Source organism: Gorilla gorilla, chromosome 7, assembly GCF_029281585.2.
Source record: "Gorilla gorilla gorilla isolate KB3781 chromosome 7, NHGRI_mGorGor1-v2.1_pri, whole genome shotgun sequence".
NCBI classification, from domain to species: Eukaryota; Metazoa; Chordata; class Mammalia; order Primates; family Hominidae; genus Gorilla; species Gorilla gorilla.
The window spans coordinates 53,587,561-53,602,232 of NC_073231.2; the positions used below are offsets into that span (position 1 = coordinate 53,587,561).

At 42.3% G+C, this 14,672-nt stretch overlaps 1 protein-coding gene and 1 long non-coding RNA gene across 9 annotated transcripts in view; one reads left to right on the plus strand and one right to left on the minus strand.

Moving 5' to 3' along the window:
* Positions 1–14,672, minus strand: part of SGK3 (serum/glucocorticoid regulated kinase family member 3) — a 153,695-nt gene that overhangs the window by 65,763 nt on the left and 73,260 nt on the right. For all 7 annotated transcript variants that reach the window (XM_055349483.2, XM_031013621.3, XM_055349484.2 and 4 more), the window contains one exon: positions 2,582–2,798. In XM_055349483.2, coding sequence (XP_055205458.1) covers positions 2,582–2,677 — 96 coding nt within the window. In that variant the 5' untranslated portion in view covers positions 2,678–2,798. The remainder of the gene's footprint in view (positions 1–2,581; positions 2,799–14,672) is intronic.
* LOC129524288 (uncharacterized) overlaps positions 1–14,672 on the plus strand; it is an 81,208-nt gene that overhangs the window by 64,857 nt on the left and 1,679 nt on the right. The gene's annotated exons all lie outside the window — the stretch shown is intronic.

Genomic DNA, 14,672 nt, shown 5'->3' on the forward strand with positions numbered 1-14,672 from the left:
ATAATCCCAGCACTTTGGGAGGCCGAGGTGGGCGGATCACGAGGTCAAGAGATAGACTTTGCCAACATGGTGAAACCCAGTCCCTTCTAAAAAAAAAAAAAAAATACAAAAAATTAGCTGGGCATGGTGGCATGCATCTGTAGTCCCAGCTACTTGGGAGGCTGAGGCAGGACAATAGCCTGAACCCAGGAGGTGGAGGTTGCAGTGAGCCAAGACTGCGCCACTGCACTCCAGCCTGGCGACAGAGCGAGATTCTGTCTCAAAAAAATAAATAAAATAAATAAAAATATTATCGATAACATGGGTACCTAGGCTGAACACAGCGTCTGTGTTGGGTGGGATGGGGTCTATCTGCACTGACAGAACCAAATTTCTTGAGGATTGAGGACTGCACTGTAGTGACCAGCAAATAACAGATGAACAATTCAACAAATACTTATTCGAATTCCTACTATCTTTGTTCTAGGGCTGGTGAAACAATAGTGAAGAAGTTCTTGCTTCAAAGAACCTTGCATTCTACTCAAAGAAGGCACATATAAACAAACATAAAATGTGGCAGGAGGCAAAGCAGGATAGAGAGTGAGAGGGGTAGGATGGGGTGTGAAGGTGCTATTTTTTATAGGGTGGTCAAAATATGCCTCTCTAATAAGGCAATATTTGAGAATTTGAAGGAAGTAAACGAATAAGGTGATTTAGATAGGGCCTTTGAGAACTCAGTGCACAGCCTAAGAACAGCTGGGTAAGAGAAATGCTACAGGTCTCCTCGACCATCCCACAGAAGACATGGAAATAACCTCCAGCCTGGAAAATCAAAGGACACGAGATAACTGCTGCTGACATTTGCTATGTGTGAACTTCCATCAAACTTGGCAGGAGGTATCCCCTCGAGAAAAGAATGGCCCAAAGGCAAAAATAAGGAGAGGGAAGGAAGGAAGAAAAACTTTCACACACTCTACCATTTTATTCAAGGTATATCAACCTTTGTTTACCTTCAATGTGATACTGCTAAAAATTTGCTTATACAAATGTGCAACAAATGCCTACTGTTTAAGATATTCCTGCAATATAGAGGCTGAGAAGGGGTAAATGGTCAGACGCACATTGCAATTTCTCTGCTCTGGGATGTGGTACCAAGTGTGGCAGGTGTGTCTGTTAAGGAAGAGAGGACAGAGGGACTGCTTTCCCTGCTCCTTGTCTGGGACCTTGAGAGAAAACCATCATTTTCCGGCACCCAGCCCCACCTAGTTAAGAAGGCAGAGAGATTTCCTCAACTGCCCTGTGACAGGGATTCTGAATTGAAAGTCACCTGTCACGGGACTCAACTGGCAGTGACCAGGTAACCCCCTTTTTAGAGGCTGGGGTGGATCACTGAGCCAGGAGCAGGTGAAGGACATGTCAGAGCCTCAGTGGGCTCTACAGCTATCAAGGGCCAAGGTACTGAGTCAGTGGTGAGTTGCCGCAAGACCCTGGTCAAGCCAACAAAGAGATCACAGGTTAGTTCATCAACTGCAGGTGTCAGCAATGGATGCCAGCAAAATGCCCAGGTTACCAGGTCAGTCATAGCAGGCTACTTGCCAGACCAGCCACTTTATAGCTCAAATGGCAAAGATCTAGAGGGACGACAAGAACTCAAGAGGCTTCACCAGGCTACCATGAGGTCATTCACCAACTCAACAATACTGTGAAAGGGGACACCTCTCCTCCCATAAACCATGATGCCAACCTGAGGAGGATGCGTGTTCAAGTAAGAGAAAGAAAGTAGAAGTAAGAGAGGCTAAGCATTTTATCCTGAGACCTGGTTAAATTATTAGATAGACTAAGTATTAAACAGAATTGGGCTAAATGAATTTCTTCATATTACTCAGTAGGTGAGGGGGTTGGGGAGTTACGAGGAAGAGCAGATCAGTAATAGACACAATAAGTGGCTTTTTTTTTTCAGGGGGAGGAGGGCACAAGACCTCTGTATATACTAATAGGACTACTGAAACTAAATACAATATTGTATGTTTCAGCACACTAATTAGAAAAGTGACTATTCTCCAATAATAAAAACTGATACACAGATTGAGCAAATATTCATTGTGCTTACTCTTTATAAAGCCCTATAGTAGATACTACAGTGATAAACGATAAAATTAGAAATGGCTTAGCCTTTAAGGTGAAAAAATAAAATACTGAATTAAATATTTTAAAACTGAGAGATACTATAAACATTTCAGGACAGTAGTTCTTAATATGGAATCAATGACTTCAGGAGTCCATTAATTCCTGACAGTGCACACAAAATTATAAGTGTGTGCATAGATCCATGTGTATGCACATGCACATTTTCTGTTAAGAGGATTAATTAGATAGTTTCATACAATTCTCCAAGAAGATAAGTAAAGAGACACTAAAAAAGGAAAATTTATTCCATTACGGTAGCCACAGAAGACTTTGTGGAGAACAGATCATGTGAAAGAAGTAAAATCTAGTATGTGGAGATGGGGAAGCGGGTGTTCTAGGTTGGAGAAGAAAAGCAGAAATGAAAATATTCTCTATATTCAATTTTTTTCCCACATGTTTTATGTTAAATACTTACAGTAAATCTCTTCTTTTTCTCTCTGTGTTCATCGGAGCTGGGAATGCTTACACTTGGGCAGCTTTCCTTGTAGTCCATGGTGTGATCTCTTTGCATTTAATCCCTCAAGAGCACACCAAAAAATGCATCCGAAGAAACAGTCAGCAGAGGACAAACCCAATTAACTAATCCAAAATACAAAACCTCTTGAAGTAATGTTCAAATTCCATCATGCAACCTTAACCAACAGAAAAAAAAAAAAAGAAGTGATTAGCAAAACAACTTTAAAATACTATGACTGTCATTCTTTAAGCATGGGACTAATTTTACGTTTATTCTGATAGGAACCTACTTTTGCTCATCAGTCTCAGCCCAGGTTAGAGATTTAGTTTCTGTTATGTTCCTACTACAAGCCACAAATATCTGCAGCCCATCTACCTTCCTTACTATTAGGAAATTCTAGGAACTTACACACCTCAGTTCACGTAGACTAAGGACTAACTCTCACCTAGAAAAGATCTAGTTGGAGGTAACCAAAGTGTGGTTTTCAGACTTCTTGTATCAGGATGAACTGGTCAAGTGTGCTGAACAATTCAGATTACAATCCTGTATAGTACATAACTATTTACTCATTTTACAAATGAGGCAACTGAAACACAGAGAGGTGAAATAATTCGTACATCCCAGATTTGAACCCAGGCCATCTGACTCCAGAGTTCCAACTCTTAACCACTGTACTATGCTGCATTATAACTGTGGATGATTCTTTTGTACTGAACCTCTGGTCAGAGACACTACAGTAGATCTTCCTACAAAATAAATGTAGTATGTTAATATCATCCCACCCCATGAACAAAGGGCTAGAGATGTCACACTGATGTCACCTTTGCTACACACAGCAGCCCATACTCTGACACCACATGACACCAAATAATACCTTTCTTTTAGAGACAGGGTGTTGCTATGTTGCCCAGGCTAGAATGCAGTGGCTATTCACAGGTGCAATCATGCTGCACTGCAGCCTCAAACTCCTAGGCTCAAGAGCACACCAAAAAATGTTCCTGCTTGAGCCTCCCAAGTAGCTGTGACTATAGGCACAGACCATCACACCTGGCTCAGACAATACTTCTTTTTTGTTTTTTTTCTTAAGAGACAGGGTCTCATTACGTTGCCCAGGCTGGTCTTGAACTCCTGGGCTCAAGCATTCCTCCCAACTTGATCTCCCAAAGTGCTAGGATTACAGGCATGAGCCACCGCACCCAGACTAAACAATACTTTTTAAAGTGTCAGTTTGCTTGGATAATTGCCCTGGATGTTTAGTTTCAGGAAGTCACTGTAACAGATCTGATCACTATAAATAAATTATATTCAGGTAATGATTTAAAATATATATCAGCAGGCATTGAATATTCAGGTATAATGAGTTTTAACTGATTATAAGAATGCTTCCTTTGAGATGATTCAAAGCTTCCCTTGTTGGATTTGCTGCTGGAAATGCAGTCAAAAAGATTTCTTTTTTTTTTTTTTTTGACACGGAGTTTTGCTCTTGTCACCCAGGCTGGAGTGCAATGGCACAATCTCGGCTCACCACAACCTCCGCCTCCTGGGTTCAAGCAATTCTCCTGCCTCAGCCTCCCAAGTAGCTGGGATTATGGGCACGCGCCACCACGCCCAACTAATTTTGTATTTTTAGTAGAGATGGGGTTTCTCCATGTTGGTCAGGCTGGTCTCAAACTCCTGACCTTAGGTGATCCGCCTGCCTCGGCCTTCCAAAGTGCTGGGATTACAGGCATGAACCACTGCGCCCAGCAGTCAGAAAGATTTCTATGTAGCTGAATTAGTTGTTAGAATATACAGACATGTAATTGGTCTCTCCTCAACAAAGAGTACAACATCTGTCTGTAAATTACAGCATTCTAAAGCCCCATAATAGTAGCTGCTTTGCCCCAGTAAGACCAGGGAAGCACCTGACCAGAGCCTGGCCCACCTGTCACAGCGATCTACTGCCTAAGCATGAGAGCAGGTGGAACCTATTGTACTTCCAAGGCAGACTGGCCCTGTCCTGGAACCTCAGAAGCCACATTAACCCATGCTTCTCCTCCTGCAGCAGAGACATTGAGAAGGTGAAGGTTATGAGCTACACTTTCCACACCTCTCCCTTGAGAATGTGGGGCTCAGGGTGGCAGGTCCTGTTGGTACTTTATCTGTTTGTGCCTTGCTGTGCTATAGCCCACAGAAGCAGAATTCCTCAGGTCCTCCTTTTGGAAGGGACAGTAAGATATAACATTAAGTGGCATCAGGAATAAAGGAGAAGGAAAGAGATGGTAGGCAGGACAACTTGTTTCCTGTAAGGTGCCCAGGGGACATCTAAGAGAACAGGTACAGCTGGCAGTTAAGTGTAGAAGTCTACACTCAAGAAGCACACTCAAACCTGAGCCAAAGGTTCCAGTTTGGCAATTGCACTTGACAGTCTCCATCTGCCCTTCCAGACCCAAACGCCACTCTTTCTCCACCCAGCCACATGTCCAGAAGTCTGAGCTCTATGGACTGCACACTAAAGCAGCACACTTTGCCTTTGTCCTCTGGCTGGGTTCAGCCATGAGAGTCACTAACAAATTAGAGGGTAAGAGGAGCAAGGCGCTAAGGTATTTGTTCCCCTGGTCCCTTTCTGACATCAGTGGTTTATCTACCTAAGCCCACAGTTCCTAGCAGGCAGCCCCTCTTCCACAGCTACAGTTGAAGGGCCTGGGAATAATAACAGCTTCCTGACTTTGCTAGTAAAGAGGTGCTTCAACATGCCATGCTGGTTCCTCTAATCCTGCCCACAACATCTTAGTTAACGGTCCCTTTGTTAAACTCCCTTCAACTACTTTTGAGCATGTCATGTAACTGATGCAGTTAACTGGTACCAAGAATGACCCCAGGAAACACAGCCTCAAAAATGGAATGTGTATTTGACAAGTGTCCTGAAAACCTTCCTGTGGAGGGTGGGGATGGCACACAGTGACATCATGATTGCTCAAACTATTACCTGTGCATGGTGTCACAGGATGGAGTGCAGGTGGAGAGTGCTCAAAGTCCAAGCAGCTGATAAAAACACTGACTTCAGAGACTGCAATGTGGGCTGGGGCTGCTTCTGGCTGTTCTTGAGAATGTGCACAAAGCAAATGACAAAGTTGAAGCTGTGAATTCCCAAAGAGATGGGTAGAAAATCCATGGCTGTTTTATTCGAGCCCTTCATCTCTTACAGTTGCCAAGCTGAGAAGACTAAAGATCAAGCCCAGGGTTTGATGTCTAGGGTTGCAGAGCCAATTCAATATATAATCCTGCAAAGTCTCATGTGTTAACATACGGCACTGGCTGGAAAGGACAATGAGTTGAATCCTAGATGTAGGTATTTGGGTAGGCATAGATGAGGCTAAGAATGCTGAACCCCAAATTCAGCTGAACTTCCTTGCTGAAAGCAGCTGCTTGTATCTCTCAGAAGACCCTGCATCCCAACGCCTCCTCCTCAATAAAACTCTTTTCAAGTTGTTTCACAAGGGATGCTAATTCTCTTCACTATCTACTCCCACCATCTTTCATTGTCTCATAACCCAAAAGACCCCAGAAAGAAGTTCCAAGTCTACTCTGGGAGAAAACTGCCTTTATGACAAAATTTTTTAGGATCTCAACAATTTATTTACCAGTGGGAGTGTGGAGAGCACATATAGGAATATATTCAAAGGATCTTAGACCAAGGAAGACTAATAAGATTATTGTGACCTATTTTTTTTCTTTTTTTTGAGATGGGGTCTCTCACTCTGTTGCCTAGGCTGCAGTGCAGTGGCGCAATCTTGGCTCACTGTAACCTCCACCTCCAGGGTTCAAGCAATCCTCTCACCTCAGCCTCCCAAGTAGCTGGGACCACAGGCATGTGCTACCATGCCTGGCTAATTTTTCTATTTTTGGTAGAGATGGGGTTTCGTCATGATGACCAGGCTGGTCTCGAACTTCTGAGCTCAAGCAAATTGCCCATATCAGTCTCCCAAAGTGCTTGGATTGTAGGCATAAGCCACCACACCCAGCGTATTGTGACCCTTTAAATGGCCACAGGCATATACTGTTGATCTTTCTCCAGGCCTTTCCTGAGAAGGACCTGCAGCAATTTTCCAGGATGATTGTCCACTACAGAAATAGGAATATATAATCCTCCCAAGCGTTACTGGATACTAGCTCTGAAATACCACTAATCTCCTAGAGACCCAAAACATGGTCTACAAGTCAGAGTGGGACTTCCAGAGGTAATGTCAGGGAATACGTCTGTCTCACAGTGGGTCCAATAGGACCATAGGCCCATCCTGTGCTTATTTCCCTAGTAACAGAATTATAGTGGAAACAGATATACTTAGTAACTGGCCAAATTCCCATATTGGTTCCCTGTCCCATGTCATAAAAGCTATAATGGGAGAAAAGGCCATGAAGAAGCCTCTGGAACTGTCTCCCCTTTTCCTACTAAGAAAGTAACCAAAAACTATACCACTTCCATGGGAGAAGCTCAGAAATCAGTACCACTATCAAAAACGAAAAGGATGCAGGGGTGTTAAAACTTTTTATATCCCCATTTAACTTGGCCATTTACCTAGATCAAAGCTGGAAAGAACTTGGAACATGACAATGGATTACCATAAATTTAATCAGATGGTGATACCAATTACAAATGAGATTCTGAGATTCTAAATGTAGTGGTTTTTTTTTTTCTGAATAAAATTAGCATAATCCCGGACATCTGGTATGACTACTGACCTGGCAAATGCCTTCTTTTCTATCACCATCAGTAAGGACAATGAGATGCAAATTGCATGAAGTGGCAGAAAGGCAGTATACCTTCATTGTCTCACCTGAGGGCTATGTCTGAATTGCCATAATATAGTCTGGAGAGTCCTTGATCATCTTGACAGCCCACAGATCACCACACTGGTCCATCACATGGATACCATTATCTTAACTGGACCTGGTGAACAAAAACTAGCAAGCACCTTGGACACCTGTGTAAGACACATACACAAGCCAGAGGATGGAAAAAAACTCATGAAAGTTCAGGGATTCACTACACTGATGGCTTCTAGGATTTCCCTGGTCTGACCCAGGATATCCCACCTCAAGTGAGAGAAATTACTACACCTTGCACCACTTCCACTGAGAAAGAGGTAAAACAAATAGTGAGTTTCAATACTTGGATATGCTGTTCTGACCCATTTACTGGGTAACCTATGAGCCTGCCAGTTTTTACTGAAGCCCATTCCAAGAGAAGGTTCTAGAGCAATGAAAGCTGCCCTAACCCTTGAGCCTATGCCTCAGCACACCCAGTAGTACTGGAAATGACATGGCAAACAGGAATGAATTAAGGATCCCTCTCTCTAACAAGCACCAAGAAAAGGGTAAGAGTTTCAGACCCTTAGGGTTTGCCAGCAATCACTGTCTGTGGTTCCTGGCTTGTTACTAGGCCCAGGAAGAGATGCAATGACCGCCTATGGAAAACCAAGAGACTATGTAAAAAGAACAGCCCATCGTGAACAGAGTATTGTCTGGTTCACTGAATCATAAAACTGGACATGTACAGCAGTAATCCACTTGGTACAGTAAAAGCAAGACTGGGCTTAAGCAGGTCTGGATGGCACAAGTAAACTGCAGGGATCAACAGCCCAGACTCCCCTACTGCTTGTTCCTCCTTCTTCTAAGTTTTCTAGACCCACATTTAAGGCCTCATAGGGAGGATCCTAAGGCCAGTTAGCAGGGCAGGAAAAAGGCACGCTTGTTTATGGATGGACATGCACAGTGTGCTGGCACCGGCCAGAAGTGAGAAAAGGCAGCCCCACTCAGGGATGGCCTGAAAGAGAGGGGTGAAGGGAAATCTTCCCAGTGGGCAGAACTCTGAGCAGTACACGTGGTGGTTTACCTGTAAGGAGGAGTGCCAAAGGGACGTATCTATGATGATCCTTGGGCAGTGGCTAATGGATGGCCTGCTGGTCAGTGACTTGGAAAGAACAAGATTGGAAAATTATATATTTTTTAAAGGGAGGTGTGCAGAAGTATGTATATGAACCTTTCGCTACAGCACAGAATGTGAACATATTTGTGTCTCACATAAATGCCCACTACAGACAGGCTCTCAATAATCATGTGGTCAAGATGACTTGTCTTACGGATGTCAGTCAGCCTCTTTCCCAATCGTCCCATTGCTTGCTCAATGGACCGATGACAAAGTGGCCAAAGCAGTAGGTGTGGAGGCTATATAGAGACTCAACAATTTGGCCTTCCCCTCACCAAGACTGATTTAGTGTTGCCAGTGCTGACAGCCCAACCCCAACAGAAAAGACCAACACTAAGGCCCACTATCCCACCATCCCACAGGGGGGATTAGACAGCCCTTAGGGAAGGATCTGTCTTCACAGAAGCAAGACTGACTTCATATGGTTGCTTTAAGGATTTGAGATAGCGTAAAAGACCTAGCACTGTAAAAGTAACCAATAAATCAGATCTAAAGTGTAACAATTTGTTTTGAATTTATTTTTATTCCTTAATTCAATGAACACTTATTGAGTGCTCATCATGCACTAGGCAATAAAAAGACAAAGTGAAGGCTGGGCACAGTGGTTCACACCTGTAATCCCAGCACTTTGGGAGGCTGACGAGGGCAGGTCATGAGGTCAGGAGTTCAAGACCAGCCTGGCTAACACGGTGAAACCCCGTCTCTACTAAAAATACAAAAATTAGCTGGGCATGGTGGCACGTGCCTGTAATCCCAGCTACTCAGAGGGCTGAGGGAGGAGAATTGCTTGAACTGGGACACAAGAGGTGAAGGTTGCAGTGAGCCAAGATGGTGCTACTGCACTCCAGCCTGGGTTACAGAGTGAAACTCCGTCTCAAAAAAAAAAAAAAAAAAAAAAAGACAGAGAAAATCCTACCCTCACAGAACTTACCTAACAGGGAAGACTGACAAGCAACATAAAAATTTGTTAAGTATGATGTTATGTGTACACATGGTATACCGAGAGGGTACAGAGAAGGGACACAGCCGCAGACTGTACAGCTTAGCTAAAAATAAAGCCAGGCAGGTATGGAAGCAGATGTTTGAAAGAGATTCCACCCACTTGCCTCAATTGTATCTGGAAAGAGAAGCCAAAATTATATATTGGGAATAAAGATGTTGCTCTGAAGAAAAACATAAAGCGGTTAAATCACTTGCCCAAGTTAATATGCAACTAACAGGCAAAAGAGCTAGAATTCAAACGCAAATTTGTCCAACTCCAAAATCTCTATGTGCATGTTTGCTGTACCACATCAACTCTCCTTAAGTAAGATTTTCCTCTCCTTCAAGCTAAATTGAACTGGCAACCTAATAATACTTAGTGGCTAAGCTTATTATAAGCCAGACTGTGCTTTACATGTGCCAATCTGGTTGCTCCTCACAACAGCCCTAACTAGAAGAAATTGAGGAGAAACTGAAGCATGAAAGGATGAAGGACCCTGCCCCAGATGGCAGAAGCAGGATTTGAACCCAGGTGGTCTGACTTCAGGGCTTCTATCCATTATACTACCCTGCCTCCACCACATGTACATGCTTTACAGAGTCCTCTGGCAACCAATTTGGGAAGAAAGTTCATAAATTTTTTTAAGTGATTAAAAGTAAAATGAAAAAGCAACCCTGCTATTACTATACATGTAGTACATATTTATTCTATAAAACTGAAGCAATTAAAATTCTGCAAAATCATCTTCTGGCCAGGCAGCTAAATAAAACAGAGTAAGAAGGGGATTGACATAAAAACCCACAACTAAGAAAGAATAGAACAAAAAGCTATGTCATTCATGTGGGATTAAAACTGGGACTTTTTGGGAGATTCATATACATGTAGAGGTTTTCAAAAGAGGAACAGGAAAAGGATCTGCCTTCACTCTGCTAGACAGTCAGAAGATAATTTTGTAGTCTGGTGCTCAGGGGCAGCTGGCTTGCCAGGGGTAGGTGACAGCTCTTCCAAAGAGGCTTAAGTTCGTTAGAATGGAAGAACTAGACTTACTCTTCAACTCATGAATCAACTCAGACAAGTCCAACAAGACAGAAAGAAATGGGTCAGATGACGGCAAAACTTTTCAAGGCCAGCCAAATCTTAGGAGGGACGGTGAATCTGCAAGGGTAATATAACAGCTAGTAAAGATTATACAGTGGTTCTCATCTGGGGCCAATTTTGCCTAGAGGATATTTGGCACTGTCGGGAGACATTTTTGGTTGTCACAACTTGTGGGGTGGGGGAGTGGCGGGTGGTGGTCGTCAGGGATGATGTTAAGCATCTACAATATGCACAGGACTGCCCTACAACAAAAAATGATTTGACCCAAAACGTCAACAGGGCTGAAGGTTGAGAAATAAATATTTACTGAGCACTAATGCCAAGGCTGTTTTAAGCGCTCACATCTAACACATCAATGAGTCCTCATAGCAACCTCTGAGGTAAATATCATTATCCTCATTTTACAGATGAAGAAGAAACCTCAGCTACGAAGAGTAGTTCCACATGGTCACGTGGCTGTGGGTGAAAGCACTCTCATGTGAGCCCAGCTCACATACCGTAGCCCTCAACTTCTTATGTTGTTACATGCATCCTTTTCTAAATCATCTTTGCAGATACAGAGTTGAAGAGAAGAGAGCACCAGGGATCCACCAGGCAACTGCGTTACAGAAAGAAAGTCACGCACAGGAAAAGCAGATTTCTGATTCTGCCACCAGGAGGGGTCAAAGTCTGGACAGCACTTGGTCAGGAGCCTGGATTCCCTTTCTTGAAAAACATCACATGTAAACATCTAACCGAGAGCTTGGTACACAGCAGGCTCTGAGTGTTGGCCCCATCACGATGACAACCAAGGGCTAATTATGAAATAAGGAGGACACAAGAAAAGACACTATCAAGGATACAGTTTTTTTAAAAAGGAGGGGGAAAGTTCATCTTTTTTTAAAAAAGCGTCCATAGACTTAAAATTTTTTTGTTTGGGGTCTGTAAAAAAATAGCAATATGGGTGAAACTCTATGATAAAAAATTGCCCAAATTCTTGTTATGTTAAAATGTTACTGATCCAAATATTGCTTAAAATAGATGAACATTAAAGCTTTTCCTAAAAAGGATTTTTTCCTTCATCATTGTATCCATTTTTTTTGTCTATTATATGCTACTTACTGTCCTTGGGTATTGCCTGTCTTTGTTTCAGGGCAGTCAAAAAAATTTTTTTATATAAAAAAAGTCAAAAGATTCTTCTGCTTTTACCTCTAAAAAATAAACAGAATTTCTGAACCCTACTTCCTTAACCCATCATAAAGATTGTTTGATATTGACTAGAGGACCCTACTCAGATTAGAAGGTAGATACACTCATAAGTATCACTTCCCATTCTTACCCAATACAGCAGGGAGGGTGAGTTGGTGATTCACACCAAGGCATAAAGGGAAATAAGAACAAACGCGTCCCAAAAGGAAGGAATTTGGCTTGTGAAGAGCTACAAGTTTTCCTCAGCAGGGGAACAGGGTATTGGGTGTTCAGAAACAATGGCACCTAAAGGAGGGCACTAACATAGCTGGTCAAGGAAGATACAAAAGAAAATCCATGCACATAAATTGCAAAAGTAGGCCGGGTGATGGCTGACGCCTGTAATCCCAGCACTTTGAGAGGCTAAGGCGGAAGGATCCCTTGAGCCCAGGAGTTCGGTATCAGCCTGGGAAATATAGTGAGAGCCTGTCTCCACAAAAAAGTTTAAAAATTAGCCGGGCATGGTGGCACGTACCTGTAGTCCTGGCTACTTGAGAGGCTGAGACCAGAGGATCACTTGAGCCCAAGAGGCAGAGGTGGAGATTGCAGCTAGCCTTGAGATTGCACCACTGCACTCCAGCCTGGGCAACAGAGCAAGACTGTGTCTCAAAAAACAAACAAACAACGACAACAAAAAACAAAACTATAAAATTCCTAGAATATAATGTACCAGAAAATCTAGAAAATGGCCAGGCACTATGCTTCGGCCTTTAATCCCATCACTTGGGGTGTCTGAGATGGGAGGACTGCTTGAGTCCAAGAGTTCAAGACCAGCCTGGGCAATATGCGAGACCTCAACTCTACCAAAAAAATAAAAAAATAAAAAATTAGCAAAGCATGATGGTATGCACCTGTAATCTCAGCTACTCGGGAGGCTGAGGCGGGAGAATAGCTTGAGCCCAGGAGGTGAAGGTTGCAGTGAGCCAAGATCGCATCACTGTACTCCAGGCCGGGTGCCAGAGCACCCTATCTTAAAAAACAAAAATAAAAATAAAAATAAAAATAAACCACACACACACACACAAAAATTAGATAACACAAGCATGGCAATGATTTTGCAAATGCTACACCAAAGGCACAATCCATGAAAGAACATGAAGAGAATGAGAAGACAAACCACAGACTGGAAGAAAACATTTGCAGAAGATACAGCCAATAAAGGACTGTTACCTAAAATACACAAAAAACTCTTTAAACAACAAGAAAACAATCTGATTAAAACATGAACCAAATACCTTAACAGACACCTCACCAAAGAAGATATACAGATGGCAAATGCAAAGAAGCATATTCCACATCATGTCACCAGGAAATGCAAATTAAAATGAGATACCATTACATACTTTTCAGAAATGGTCAGAATCCAGAACACTGACAACACCAAATGCTGGTGAGGATAGGGAATAGCAGGAACTCTCATTCACTGTTGGTAGGAATGCAAAATGGTACAGCCACTCTGGCAGTTTGGCAGTTTCTTACAAAACTAAACATATTCTTACTATACAATCCAGAAGTTGCACTCCTTGGTATTTACCCAAAGAAGCTAAAAACTACGTGCACACAAAAACCTGTAAATGGATGTCTCTAGCAACTTTATTCATAATTGCCAAAACTTGGAAACAACCAAGATGCCCTACTATAGGTGAATAGATTAATACACTGTAGTACATCCAGACAATGAAATACTTTTCAGTGCTAAAAAGAAATAAGCTATCCAGCCATAATAAGACATGGAGAAACCTTAAATGCATATCACTATGTGAAAGAAGCCAATCTGAAAAGGCTACATACTGCAAGATTCCAATTATATGACATTCTAGAAAAGGCAAAACTATGAAAACAGTAAAAAGATCAGCAGCTGCCAGGGGCTGGGGCACAGGGTGAAACAATGACTAGGCAGAGGATTTTTAAGGCAGTGAAAATACTCTGTGATACTATAATGATGGACACATGTCATTATACATTTGTCCAAACCCACAGAATGTACAACACCAGGAGTGAACCCTAATGGAATCTATGGATTTTGGGTTACTACGATGTGTTAACATAGGTTCACCGATTGTAACATATGTACCACTCTGGTGGGGGATATTGACAATGGGGAGTGCTGGACATGTGTGGCGGCACAGATATATGGGGAACTCTGTACTTTCCTAATTTAGCTATGAAAAAAAAAAGTCTAAAAAAAAAAAAGCCATACACATACCCTGGGCATACATATGTGGCAAGGGGAAATGACCTAGTAAATAAGAAAAGGAATTGGGATGGGGACAATTTCTGAGAAGAGAATAGACCCTATGAATAGGTTTCGTTTTAAATTACATTAAAAGCACCTTCCCAGCAAATTCTAACCCCAAACTGGTTACTTTACTGAAAGTCTACTGTAAGAGTATATATAATCTGTATCTGTTTATTTCTGCCTCTCAGGATACTAGCTCCAAACACATCCCAAATGTTTCAACAGAAACAAAGGACATCTTTGTCACATCTGTAAATTAAATTCACTGCAGAACAGATTTTAAAAAAAATCAACAGGCTCTGCCAATAAAAGATACATAGCAGCCTTCTCCCCTCCCCTCACACATCACATGATGAATCAGTTACAACTTTTTCCTGTTTTCCTTCCTTACTGATACATCCTTCCTCTAATTCCCACTCCACCCCCATCTTTGATTTTTCCATCATTCTGTAATCACAAAGCTGTCCCAGTTTTTCCTAGGTTTACTACATCTCTATTTAAGCACCTTTTATTTATCCGATTCTTGATAAAAGTG